This window comes from Euphorbia lathyris, chromosome 8 (genome assembly GCF_963576675.1).
Source record: "Euphorbia lathyris chromosome 8, ddEupLath1.1, whole genome shotgun sequence".
Lineage (NCBI taxonomy): Eukaryota > Viridiplantae > Streptophyta > Magnoliopsida > Malpighiales > Euphorbiaceae > Euphorbia > Euphorbia lathyris.
The window spans coordinates 72,789,812-72,803,966 of NC_088917.1; the positions used below are offsets into that span (position 1 = coordinate 72,789,812).

The 14,155-nt window shown below is 34.4% G+C and overlaps 1 protein-coding gene and 1 long non-coding RNA gene across 2 annotated transcripts; both read left to right on the plus strand.

The window, feature by feature from the left end:
• Window positions 1-1,896: 1,896 nt before the first annotated feature.
• Window positions 1,897-6,895, plus strand: LOC136204207 (uncharacterized). The gene is made up of 11 exons (XM_065995419.1): window positions 1,897-2,046; window positions 2,136-2,228; window positions 2,353-2,417; window positions 3,545-3,599; window positions 3,927-4,016; window positions 4,174-4,258; window positions 4,364-4,459; window positions 4,663-4,847; window positions 4,933-5,021; window positions 5,973-6,072; window positions 6,144-6,895. The coding sequence occupies exons 1-11, from the start codon at window positions 1,993-1,995 to the stop codon at window positions 6,186-6,188; spliced, it is 957 nt and encodes a 318-aa protein (XP_065851491.1). The 5' UTR covers window positions 1,897-1,992; the 3' UTR covers window positions 6,189-6,895.
• Window positions 6,896-10,096: 3,201 nt separating this feature from the next.
• On the plus strand, window positions 10,097-12,265 carry LOC136201953 (uncharacterized). The gene is made up of 4 exons (XR_010674221.1): window positions 10,097-10,410; window positions 10,870-11,097; window positions 11,179-11,279; window positions 12,068-12,265. It is a non-coding gene; the product is annotated as an uncharacterized lncRNA (long non-coding RNA).
• Window positions 12,266-14,155: the final 1,890 nt, after the last annotated feature.

Genomic DNA, 14,155 nt, shown 5'->3' on the forward strand with positions numbered 1-14,155 from the left:
CACGGAGAGTGTTGTTCTTCATAATTATGAGGGTTCCTTCCTAGCATGCTTCAGTTCTCTTTCTAATGGGCTTTAGCTCTTAAGGAGAGTGTGAATTTGATTGTTTCTCTTGGTTATAGCAGTATCCTAATTGAAATTGCTGCAAAATGCGTAGTGAAAAGTTTGTCCAAAACGAATTAAGAGTTGTCAGAGTAGTACGGAGGTGTCATTCAAAATGTTAGAGCACCTCTAGTGCTTGTTATCCTATTGTTATTTGGAGACATTTGGTTGTTACCGATTCAGTTTGTTACTAAAATGCTACATTTCTCTCTTTTGTCCTTGTTTTTTTTATATTTTATTACTAAAAAAAATTGCTTTTTACCCATATGGATTCAATCCCTGCTTTTTAATTAATATTCTTTTCGTGTCCTTCTTGTTTAATTTCTTTTTTTTTATCTTTCAAATTTGTAAAGTAAAAAAAGCTCTAATAAGGTTTTATTTTTAGGTGTAATTTGTGTCTAGATGGTACCATTTGTTGCAACCACTAGTAGACACGTTTTTAATAGTGGATTACTATACCTAGCCACTAATTCTCACACTTAGTCTCGGGAATAGATCGAAATACCCTTTAGTCAAATTTCAAAATTTTCAAATCCTCTCAAACACCCTAAACTCTCTTGGATCTAATCCGGACAAATTAATCAATGAAAACATGGATCGGGGGAGGGGCGGTAAAGGAAAGTGACTAATGATACGTAATTTCGTTTGATTTTATTGATTTTTATACGTTTTTTGAATCGATTTGGATTTATTGGGAATTCGGAATCACGACCCGGGACGTGAGGCCATCACACCGCACCACAGATGACGGCGTGATAGCCTCACGCCTCACCACAAGCGACGACGTGATGTTCATACGCCGTTACCTGTGGTGCGGTGTGATTGCCTCACGCCCCGATTGGATTGCTCACTGGCTTTTATTCCTAAATTAGGAACATGGCTGCTTTAGTTTGTATCATGGTTTAGTTTTGTGTTAATCTTTTTTTTTTTCTATTCTTTAACTTTTATTGAGTGCAAGCTTTGTGTAAGGATTTTTTTGTTGTCTTAATAAAATGCTCTTTTCAGATATAAAATTATTTAATATATAAATTAAAATGTATATTTATAAAGTGGAACTAACAATATTTCTACAACATTAAAGCAAAAAGATAAAGATTTAAAATTAAATTGCATCTATTTTTATCAAATTATACTATTGACTTACAGAGTTCACCTGGATCCTAATTCACCGTCACATTAAGTAAGTTGGAAACTTTTAAAATCGGACCAATTATGAATGAAAATATTCATATTTTGAATTGAATTGAGCAATTATTTTTTAGGACCGAGTCAAAATTTTACCATTAGTATAATTCTAGGGTAAATGACACTCATGGCTACTGAACTTTATCCACTGAACGTCAATGGTATGATCTGAATTTTACATTTTTAATTCACCTTTAATCAACTCATCAAAATGACTGTTATCGACTTCAAAATGAAAATATTCAAAAATTTGTTCAGAACAATATTTACCATAAAACTACATATTTTATTTTACAAAATCACATCTTTTGAAGATTTCTCTCTCTAAACATTCACTAACTAAACAACACATAAATGACCAAAACGAAAAAATTTCAAGAATTAAAGTTCCATAGAATATCATTAAATCTTTCAATTTTTTATTTTGATGCCGTCAATGATCGTTTTGAGGCGTTGAGTGGCCATTGATATTAAAAAGAAAGTGTAAAGTTCAGTGGCCACAATATTAAAATGGATAAAGTTCAGTGGCCATCAGTGTAATTTACCCGATTTTTAATTCCCAACTTAAACTGGTTTAGATACTTGACAACTCAACCCAACTTTACTCTCGAAGTCTCATCATGTGTAAGACTAGATAGTCGATTGATAGTATCAACTCTCAACAAAACAGAAACAGTGCAGTAGTGGCTCTTTCATCGTGCAGTTGCAATGTCAACCATAGACCTCAAGCTTTCTCGATCCAACCGCATCTATCGTCCTTCTGTGAGCTACCTTCTCTTTCCCGCAGTTCCTCTCCAAACAATCGCACATTTATTTCTTAAACTAATTCACTCTTCTTTGTATTCTCTCAGGAACCTATCCAAGGCAAAATCATCATCAAATCTCCTTCTTCTCTTTCGTATTATGGAATTCGTCTCACTCTCACTGGTTCTGTCAATTTGCAGGTATTCGTCTTCTAATTCACTTCTCCGTTCGGTTTCCGGGAGCGCGAAAATTGATTTCCTCGTCGGTGAAATTTTGATTGCCTTCACCCTCGGGTTTGTCACTGAGTTTCTATCGTTTTTGCAGGTTCGAGGTGGATCTGCTGGAGTTATTGAGTCCTTATATGGTGTCATAAAGCCCATCAAAATTGTGTACGTTCCTAATTTTGGATTTCATCCTTGTTTTTTCAACTATTCATTGTAATACTGAAATACTAGTCACAGGGCGATATTTGCATTGAAATCCAACTATGTGTGTTCTTGATGCAATTCATTCATAAATCAAACTAGAGCAGTTTAGGTACATATTCATGCGTATGCTAATTTTATATGCTTTTACAACTGACAACTGACTATCCATTTTTTGATGAATATTTTGGAAGATTATATTATAGATGTTGATAAGTTGATATGCATAGCGTGAAATGAAGATATCAAAAACATAGAACTGGTAGGTTGTATTTATAGCGAAGAGTTGTAGTTTTACTTATACAGAAATTATTTTAGCTTTCTAGTTTGTAGTAGATTGCAGGCTTTTCATTGAGTTACATCAATGTGATTGTTTTGATTTATTCATTGAAGTAAATGGAAACTCGCTTTTTTTGAGTCACCGTTCATGTAGAATATGAGCTTATTTGTTCTGTTAAACTCTGTTGTTATGGGTGCTGTTGAACTTGTATCATGCATGCCTTACACTTAATAACTGTTGAATACTTCAAATTATTGAGTCGTGTTAAGAGGAATTTGTAATCACCTCTTTATAGTATGAGAGATCTTTAAGAGGTTAAATTATCTATACCAGGAGATTTGTGCAGCAGGATACATGTATCTTTGCTTGATACATTAAATAAGAAAAATTATCGAACTCTTTGGCCATAGTTGAAGGTCTAAAGCTGAAACTAAAGTCAACTAATTCTCATCAAAATCTAGGTGCGGCTGCTTTATGTTCTACCATTTTTCACAGCCTATATCTACATTCTACACACATGTTTGATAAACATTGATATGTAAATCCAACACCATGCAGCCAATCCTGTACTGATGTACTAAAATAAAACGCGATAAGATTTTAACTCCTAAAACTAAAAGACAAACAAAACAAAAACGTGAAATTGAGATCAGTATCAGATACTAAAGCATTTTTGAGTTGCCATCAAACTTTTCTTGACTAGAAATTGTTTAAACGAGGTAAAATTTGTTGTGTGATATTTGTTAAAACTTTCGTTCTTTTACATATAGGATCACTTCAGTGATTTGTTCTGTTTCATATTTGGTTACAGGAATAAGACCATTGAGATTAAACCTTCAGGGAAGATTGGTTCAGGTACAACAGAGGTAGTTATAATCAGCAATAAATTAAATTTGCATATAGTGTACTTCCAAACAATTTCACCCTTATCTCAGGATACTGATCTTGAATTTTCTCCAGTGTTGATTTCATGACTGAAAGAACTTTGTATATCTTCTGTTTCCAAAATGGGAGTTCTCTCATTTTTAAGTGAACAGCCTTTTCCCTTTTCTGCTTGTGATTATATCATCATAAATGCAATTGTTCCTTTATGTCTGATGAAGCATCTATGTTTTCCTTTATCTTGTCAGTGTATATGCAGTTCTTTTTCTTTGAAATTTTATAAAATGTTTGAGTTATGATCCTGGTGGCAGATACCATTTTCTGCAACTTTGAAACAACCCGGGGAAGAAAACTTAGAAAGGTTTTATGAAACTTTCCATGGAACGAATGTTAGCATCCAGGTGAATATTTATTGACGCCCAAATTGCTGATACTTATGTTTTGATATGCTCATTGTTATCCTCCTTGATTTCCATCTTTTGTGTTACCTACCCATCTGATATTCTACATATTTATTTTATTTTTTTGAAACTTGACGATTGATGAAGCTTTCGTCAGTATTTGGCAACTGTAGATATTGTGAGAGGATACCTGCATAAATCATTATCTGCTACCGTTGAATTTATAGTTGAAAGTGACAAAGGTGAGGTTTCTGATATTTTCTTTTTTTTGTTATGATTAACCATCGCTAGTTGATAACATGTGAACTAAATAAGCTTCCCTTTTTCTGTTGCTCTAATATTTCTAGCTGATCTTCTTGAGCAACCTGTTTCTCCTGAGATGGCTATCTTTTACATTACGCAGGACACACAAAGACACCCATTACTTCCTGAGTTGAAGTCAGGTTGCTTCTTATTTTCTGTCCTCGTCGTCTTCTAATCTATTCTGTTTATAATGAGTAGTCAGTTTGAGCTTCTTCAGTTCCTTTATCATACACCTAAAAGTTTATCTGCCCATTTTCTATACATATAAGAGCGCTTTTCATTCTAATGCATCACAAATTATTCAAAATATCTGTTAACTATATTTAGTGTTATGGTTGAATAGGTGGATTTCGGGTGACTGGAAGGATATCCACTCAATGTTCCTTGTTGGATCCCATCAGTGGAGAGTTAACAGTAGAAAGATCTGCAGTTCCCATTACGTCCATTGACATTCACTTGCTTCGGGTAGAATCGGTTCTTCTTGGAGAGAAAATTGTGACTGAAACCTCCTTGATACAGACCACACAGGCATGCCTGCAATATATCGGATTATTACAATTCGCTTAACAATTATATGATGTTAATTGCATTTGTGCCTTAATATTTTTTTCAGATAGCAGATGGAGATGTCTGTCGGAATATGACTTTGCCCATATATGTTATCCTACCCCGTCTTTTGACTTGTCCAACCGTCTTGGCTGGGTGAGTTCTTGGGCCTTATTTGATCTATTTGTTTTTGGTGAAGGCATTATATTCAGTTCAGGGTTTGTGTTGACTTAGTCTTTAGCACTTTTTGCTGTGATTCTTCTCGTTTATTCAGAAAATGATTTATAGTGGTCGTTTTCTGGTCGGTGCAAATTCGTTTCACCCAAAATAAGTAAATTAGCTGTAGCCTAATTGCTAATTGGTTTTTTAGTAGTGACACTATCTTCTTTTCTCCACTTACCACGAATTTCCCTTCAAAACTAGTGGAGTTGGAACCTGGTCATGTATGCTGATGCAGCACACTGGAAAGAAAAAGGTGCTAAAGTTCAAGAAAATTTTGTGAATTTGAACATTTTTATACAATCAGAGAATTTTCGCCATTTAGTTTTAAGATGGAGCAGCATAAATCGGTTTTGATCGGTATTAGTTTGGCTTTAGAAATTGGTTCAACAAGAAATAAAAAAATAAATAAACTGCAAGTGAAAACACACATAGAAGAAGGGTTGGATAATTTAGCCACTAGGTGTTGGTGTATGATGCTAGATGAATTACTGCTTCTACTTCACTGAAAATCGTTACTTGTGCTTTGTCTTGAGGTGTTAGAATGATATAGTCAACTATACCTGGCTTAGCAGTGAGAGTAATACTTTCAGAAAACATATAATTATTTTTATCAAAGAGAACTAATTATTTAAGGGAGAAAATTTGTTATTGATTTTTGAGATCATCTATAAATAGAATGGTTTAACCTCTGCATATTCTATGCTTATGTTGCTGGGTTCGGTGTCATTTGTTATTCCTAACTGAGAAGCATTATATCACATCCAATTTTGCTTAAATTGCAGGCTGCCGAGAGCAGTTCACTCACTGCTTATGTCTCTGTTCATCATTATATGTCATCAAACACTAAAATAACTTTGCTCTGTTATTCACATTCTTTCACTGCAGTCCATTTTCGGTCGAATTCAAAGTGGCCATTGTTATCAGCTTTCAATCAGAACTGTCTAAGTTGCATAAAAAATCTGATCCAAGAACTCCAAGACTCTGGGTAAGTATCATAACTCACGTTAGAAAAGCCAGCTATTTGTCATATCTAATATACTTCCTTTCAATGTTCAGCTGGCAATGGAAACATTACCACTTGAACTTGTCCGAACCAGGTGACAATATTCATCTGAAGACTGTAATTTTATGGGGAGTTTTGTGCAAGATGTTGCTAATTTGTACTTCCAGGAAGGGTGTACAGTGCAATACTGGTAAATGAATTCTATATGTGCTGGCTAGGGGTGGCAATTATCGGGTTAGTTTCGTGTGTCATTTCGGTTATTGGGTTAGTGTCAAATGAGTCAGCCTTAACCCAACCCAACCCAACCCAACCCAAAAGGTGTCATTTCATAATCATGTCAACCCAATTGGGTTAGTGTCGATCTCATTGTCGCCTTTGCACTTCACATGTTATTTTACTACCTATGTTAATTTAACATTTAAAAACATAGGAGGATAGTAATATTTTTAAATATTTATGTTATTTTTGGATTACAGGATAATTTTGGCCAACATAAAAGTTGATCTACTTGTCGGGTCTGTACATAATGGTCAGTTCTAGTGCGTGCTGTGGTTATAGTTTCTGCTAGGTCCTTTATCTATGCATGTTGGATGCAAACAACCTTTTTTTACTTTGAAATTGAACCCATTCCTCTCTGGGTCTGCAACTATTGATAGTGAAGATAAAGACGTAGTTTCAGATTGAAATCTCAGTTTTGGAATAATGAAGTATTGAGCTTGGATGCCAAGTTAATATTTATTTTCTTTTGGCATTTTTTTATTGTTTTCATGAAATTGATACATAAATATAAATATGGTTGGACTTAGTGGCAGAGTCGGGAACAAATACTCACGGGGTTTATCACTGAAAATATGTTCAAAATTACATAATTTTTTGGAATAAGGTATCAAAATAACCCCGGGTAAATTACACTCATGGCCACTGCATTTTAACATTGTGGCCACTGAATTTCAATTCTTAACTGAACTTTACACTTTTTAATACTGGCGACCACTCAACACCTCAAAACGACCGTTGATGGTCTCAAAATAAAAAAAATCGAAGAGTTAATGATATTCTAAGGAACTTTAATTCTTGAAAATTTTCATTTTGAGATCATTTAGGTGTTGTTTGGTTAAAAGAGAGTTTGAATTTTGAGAGAGAGAGCTCCAAAAAATGTGATTTTGGAAAATAAAAAACGTGGTTTCATGGTAAATGTCGTTCTGGTCAACTTTAATTTTTGAATATTTTCATTTTAAGGTCATTAACAGTCATTTTGAGGAGTTATGTGATGAATATATATTTCCGTTCATCAATAGGAATAAACCCTTTCAGAAACGTTTGAATGTTTGTAGGGATCTGGCCCTAATGAAACAGCTACACCATTCATGCACGGAGAATTCGAGTGGAATGTAATGCATATAGAGAATCATAGCATGTGAAGCGATTGTATTAAAAACTGGTGATCTAGTGGAAGTCTAAAACAAAATATAAATGGAATTACCAGATGAGACTTATGGACCAACATAGGTATCTTCCTAAAAATGAACAACATCACATTAAAAGCATCTTATTAATGTAAGCAGCATAATCAAGGGTTAAGATTATGCTCTATTTAGAAGAAAAGTTACGAAAATTTTCATCTTCGGTTGGATAAAAGTGAGATATAATCATTGATATAAAAAAAAAAGTTTAGTTGAAAGTAAGTGCGTAAACTGATTGTGAATTAAAGAGTTGCGAGAATGGTCTTATTTTATAAATCTATAATGACATTTATTGGAATGGAATAATTCACTATAATAACTCATCATTTTAGACTCTTTTGAAAATGTTGTCAATATAACATTATTATGTATTTAAATTTGTGGTGACTCCTATGAGTTGGTCATATGCTATAAGACATTGAAAAGTAACCTTTGAAAAGTGGCAGCTGAAAAGTAATAGATAAATATACATATTAAGTGTTTTTTTGTAGTAGACTTTGGGAAACATATGAGAATGGCTCTTAGAGATATGCGGATGAAACAAATGGATCTCTATTTCTTGCAACAAACAGCACAACCTCTATGGAGAAATTATGTTAATCGTAATCGTGAAAAAGGTGTCAAATGTCTATACAAATAATACTTTTTGGACGAAGTAATATATGTTGGTCCTGTGTAACGTGACAGAATAAATTCCAAGGGGGGTTAGGAACTATTATAAAAATTTTAATTAAGGCCGACTTATTTTAAATTCAATATCTTTACTCAGTCCCTAGGTCAGCACCGCTGAGTAGGTTTTGAGACAGCTTTAGTCAATTGCTAACTAGAGCTGTTTCAATTGTGAGTTGGGAAGCAACACTTAAGTCAGTTTCCAACTCAGCACTCAGATTACTCAGCTCAGAGTCTACACGACGTTAGTTTACCGAGTAATATTTAGCAAGCAATACATATATATATCAAAGGATAAAGGGTTAGAAGTTACTCAGCAGACTTATCCTGGTTCGGCCTCTCCGCCTACGTCCAGTCCCCGGAAATCCTTCCGAGCTTTTTGAATCCTCTACTAAGCTCTTTAAAGGTAGAGCACAAACCGTTTACAATAGCAACTTAGTATGCAAGAGTACCGTCCTCTATTCGTCTACTCAATCCTATCTCTACCGCTGAGTACTATAACCGAGTACTCAACCTCTCTCTACCACTGAGTACTATAACCGAGTACTCAGCCTCTCTTTTCTAACCTATTACAAATGATACAGAATTTGTTCTCACTGAGCACTACTAGAAAATGTCTGATTGCTGACGGAATTTTCTGACGGAATTAATTCCGTCTAAATTCTGACGAAATTTCGTCAGTAGTCCTTCCGTCAACAGGCCTGACGAATTTTTTGATGGAATACAATTTCCATCAAAATATTTTGGCGGGAACATTCCCGCCATTGATTCTGACGTTATATTTTGACGGAAAATATTCCGTCAGATTTATTGACGGAATTGTTGACGGAAAACTATTCCGTCAACACTTATTGACGCAATAGCTGACGGAATTCCGTCAAAATTAATATACTTAACATTTTTAAACTAAAACCCCTATTATTCTAACTTGATTGTTTAGTTTTATAATGGTTATTGATAAATTATGAAAACAATATATGTTTTTTTTAGAAAAAATAATATATATATTTGAATTTATTTTTTATTTTTAAAGTGTTTAATAACTTTTTATTTATCAACATTATCTTAAATATATTAAAAAGATCTAGTTAAGTTTAACTTTTCTTCACATGGATTTTAAATTGATGTGTATATTAATATTTTATTTCATCTAATAATCTAATTTTCTATGTAAATATATAGTAAAGCATATAAAAAAACATAAAAATGTATGATAAACGAATATATTTATATCAAATGGATAACAACTTTATATCATATGGATTATATTATGTTTATGCATGTAATATATTTTCCAATCAATTCAACTATAGTAATTATAATTATAATTTTTTAATTATATTTATTTTTCTTATTTAGAGGGTGAGACTTGGCGCAACGGTAAACGTTGTTGTCGTGTGACCAAGAGGTCACGGGTTCGAGTCTTAGAAGTGGCCTCTTACCAAATAAATCGGCCTGGGAAGGCTTGCCCCTAGTACACCTTTGTGGTGGGACCCCTCCTCGGACCCTCGCTCAGTGGGGACGCGTAGTGCGACCGGACCGCCCTTTATTTATTTTTCTTATGTAATTGATGAATATTAAACTTAAAAAATATTATCGTTGAATTAATTTTTAATTTCTTGCATATGTAAATAATGGTCTATTTGTTCCCATATAATGTTCTATATTTTAATTTTGAAAATAAAAATTATTTAAATGCTTATTTTATCATATTATTATTAGTGGGTCATATAAAGAAAATTAAAGAGAAATAAATAAATAAAAGGAATATATACGTAGAGAATGAGCCTGATTCAATAGGCAGCCCATTAACTGATCAAAGCCCATATCTAACCCTAAATAAATCATATATATACAACCTTTTTAGCTCACAGCCTCCTCTCTTTTTTCTTCGTAGAACAGAAAACGCATATCCTCTCTCAACCGTAACCTTTTCTTCTTATTCTTCTTCCAGACGAAACACCGGCATCAGTGTCTTCTAAGTTTTAGAATCGTCTCCACACATCCATTTCCACATCGCCTCCACAAAGAGGAGAGATGGCTCCAACTGACCCTGCTCAGTATTTCGATGGGTTGCTGGTCCGCCTCCACACCGCTGTTTCCTCTCCGTCTCAAGTGGGTTCATCTAGAAACCCATCGCCTTGTGGAGTCGGTTTCTCCAACTAACCCTGCTCGGTATTTCAATGAGGTAATTCATAGTTCGTAGTTGCCAATTAGTCGTTGTTTTGCTATAATAATGTATAGTTTCTAATTAATCGGTGGTGCTTAGCTTGGAGTAATATGACTGTCTTATTATGCAGCTAGAATTTTAGATCCAGTTGTTGTGGAAAGAATCAGATTGATTTTTTCGTCTAACTATCATATCACCGTTGAATGGTTACTTGTCAGATTATATCTGCTCATTCTAGGTTTGAATTTAGCGTGATTAAACTTATTGCTTGGTGTTGAAAATTTAGAAGAATTAGTTTATTTTTAACTAAGCAACGATTACTTTATTGTTAACCATCCTTGGATATTGGAAGTTAATTCTAGTTCACAAATCATTGTTTAAAATTGCTGCTGAAGTTAAGCATTTTCTGTATGATATTATTTATTTCATGAAATTTTCTACAGTGTCAATGTCTTGATTTTTAATTTTTCCTGGCAGAACGCCTAGTTAAACTGAAGGGAACAAAAATACAGAGGCCGTCAAAATGTTTTAACTCAACAGAAGAGACAAGAAATTAAGGAAGCGTTTGAACTATTAGATACAGATGGCTCCGGTACTCAAAATATTTGTTCCTTATTTGTTTTGATTATCCACTTGATTGTTTTTTCAATTGTTGTGTTGTTGTTCAGGCACTATTGATGCCAAGGAGCTGAATGTTGCCATGAGGTAGGAATATATCTTATCACATTTGCTTGAATTAACTTTCTTAGTGTTGAAAAACATTGTAACTAAATTTTCATCTATCAGGGCACTTGGATTCGAGATGACGGAGGAGGTACCTTCTAAGCCTTAGTATACTAGCTTGTTCATGTGTTCATTGAGCCTATGGATTCAAGATGAGGGAGGAGGTACTTCTATGCCTTATTATACTATCTTGTTCATGTGTTCATTGAGCCTATGTATTAGAATGTTCTTTTTCTAGATTCTCTCTCTATCTATGCCTGCTCTTTTGATCTATCAGAACAGATCAGCAAACTTCTAACAATCAATTTGAAAATAGTAACATTTGAACCGACCTGGAAATCCCTCCCTGACTACGCCTTTCGGCCTGATCTTAGGCCCTGACTCACCCTCCATGGACGAACCTTGAAGCAAAATCATTTTTGATGAAACAGGTCAACATTTGGAATTTGCTTCCCACATGTGAAGCGAATGGGCCCTGTGTTGTGTGTCAGTTTCGGGGCAGGGGCGAAGAGGAGCATAACGAATTTTAGCATATTACCTTCCATTTTATGTTCAAGTTGGAACTAGTTTCTCCTAATCAAACATCATACTATAGCCTGTCTTGGATTGTATTGGCACAATATGCAATTTGGTTTGGGTTTTTCATGCATAAGTATTCTTTTTCTATTGTGTAGCATGCTTTTATCACCATTGGAGAACCTGCCTGTTAATGTTGTTCCACATTTAGACATATCATATTATTTGATGAGGTGACAAACATAACTTGAAAGGTTTAGGAATTATAATAGAAATTCAGCCTTCTATTAGTTGTCTGATAATGATAACCAAGCTGGACTAATAGGATTGGAGTAGTGTTAGGAGGTTTGTTCGTACGTATTTAAGTTCTTTTCCAAATTATGTGTTCTATGCTTTTCCATTAATTAATAATTTATTTGTTTATCTTTCTTAACAGGTAGTTATTTACAGTTAAGGAGCATCATCAAATTATATCAACATATTTTAGTAGTTGATGAATGGTGCATCTTTTGGACATTTTGTGTAGAATGTAGGACTTTTTAGGTTATTATAATCTAGTTAGTTTCATTATTTTTGTAATTGTACAACTATTTTTGGATTTATAATGATTTATATATTCTAATTTTAGTTTGTATTATGTTTGTGTACATTTAATTTTACGAATATTGATGATGGCTCGAATACTCACGTTTGGAGCGATATTTGGCTTGAAGAGGGAAGCTTGATTGATCTATTCGGAGAAAGAGTGATCTACGATTCTGGCTCATCCGAAACCCGGGACCAGTAGACGGAAAATGTAGGAACCAGCGTTGCATCGTATAAAGGAGAACTTTAACAAGGTCCCGATCAGGGTCAAACTTACCCTGCGCTTTCCCTTTTTGGGAAAGAAAGTACTGGAAAAATCCACTACATCACATCGGTGAATTTGTTAAGGTTAAGGCAGGGGGACCACTTTACAGGCATGGTATCAGGAACTGCGCTCGCATCTGCTTCACAGTGGACCTTATAATAAAATATTATTTATTAAAAAATCTCATTTAACATTTATTGATGGAATGTTGTTTGTATTATTAACGAATGGAAAACAGTTTGTTGATATTCAGAGTTATTGACGGTTTAAACGTCAGTAAAAGCGTCAACAAATTTTGACGGATATGATGGGTCAAAAAACGTTGAAATGTATTGACGGAAAATTCCGTCAGGTGTTTGGTCAAAATAATTTCCGTCAGCATTCCGTCAAAATTATTTACTGACGTGTGTTTACTTAACGTTTTCTATTCCGTCAGGATTCCGTCAAAATTGTGTTTTACTGACGGAATTTTGATGTTTCTGACGGAATTTTCCGTTGTAAACAAGTATTTTCTTGTAGTGGAGTGAAGAACACTTTAGATGAATAAAATCACTCTAGACTTTTACACAAAGATAGGAGTTTGGTGTAAGTGCTTGCTTTTTCTTTTCAAGACAGAGCTTCTATTTTGTACTTTATCAATGAATAGACTTGATGAAGATCTGCGTAGAATGAAGTGTTGGAGTGGCCTTTTTATAGTGATATCTGAGGCACCAATGATTTGAATCCAGACATAGCCGTTGTGGGGAAACGTTCACCTTTCATCATCACTTGGTCAGCACTCAGTGCTGCAGGGCAATCCTGTCTTCTGTCTTCGTCAGACGCCAGGTTTGTCTTGTTGTGTGCGTCAGATAGTCCATGCTTCTTGAAAAGGTCTTTCCGACAGATTTCTGTGTCTTCTGAATTTTACTCAGAATACGACAGGTTTTGTTTTCAACGCTGATCAATATTGAAGCTGTCCTGACGATCACTCAGCTTGACATAGCGGCTTCGCCTTCAAGCTTTTCTGAAGAAGACATTTTAATTCTTCAAGCTGAGTTGTATTTTACTCAGCTCCGGCGGTGTGACTTGCATCTGCTGACTTTGTCTTGACTTTCTCTTGTGGATTTTTAATTCATGTTCTATTAATTAACTTACTCAACATTGAACAAACTCATTAGTACAATTAAATCAAAGCATTTAAATTTAATTGTTTTGGAATATTTTTATCATGGTGATTTGCTTAAATAATTTTGTCAAATCAAAATCATGTGGAAAGGTGTTTCAACAGTATATTCGGAGCAAGTGTTTCATAGAAGGTTTTTAATGACGACATAATTGTTCTTACATATAGTAGATGCTATTTAGAGTCACACAATATATTTCTAGTAAAGGATTAATGCTACAAGGACAAATAGATTGTCTCCACTTTAAAAAATGCACATCGTCTATACGCATGCTTGGACTCACCGTTGATCGTGAAGATCATTTCATCAGAATTGATGAGTACGTGACTTTAGAATGTGTGGAAGAGAAAAACATGGGTTTCCTGGTATACTTGGAAATCTTAATTGCATGCATTGAGCTTGGAAGATTTGTATAGTTGGGTAGAAAGGACAATACACCAAAGGACATCATGGGTATTCGAAAATCATGCTTGAAGCAGTTGCCTCAACGAATCTTTAAGTGCGACATGCT

Excerpts from the sequence above, each read along its gene's own strand:
- LOC136204207 (XM_065995419.1), top strand. The coding sequence starts at position 1,993 with ATGTCAACCATAGACCTCAAGCTTTCTCGATCCAACCGCATCTATCGT. Across the intron at positions 2,047-2,135 it reads ACCGCATCTATCGTCCTTCT|GAACCTATCCAAGGCAAAAT; the intron begins GTGAGCTACCTT and ends GTATTCTCTCAG. Across the intron at positions 5,022-5,972 it reads TGTCCAACCGTCTTGGCTGG|TCCATTTTCGGTCGAATTCA; the intron begins GTGAGTTCTTGG and ends CTTTCACTGCAG.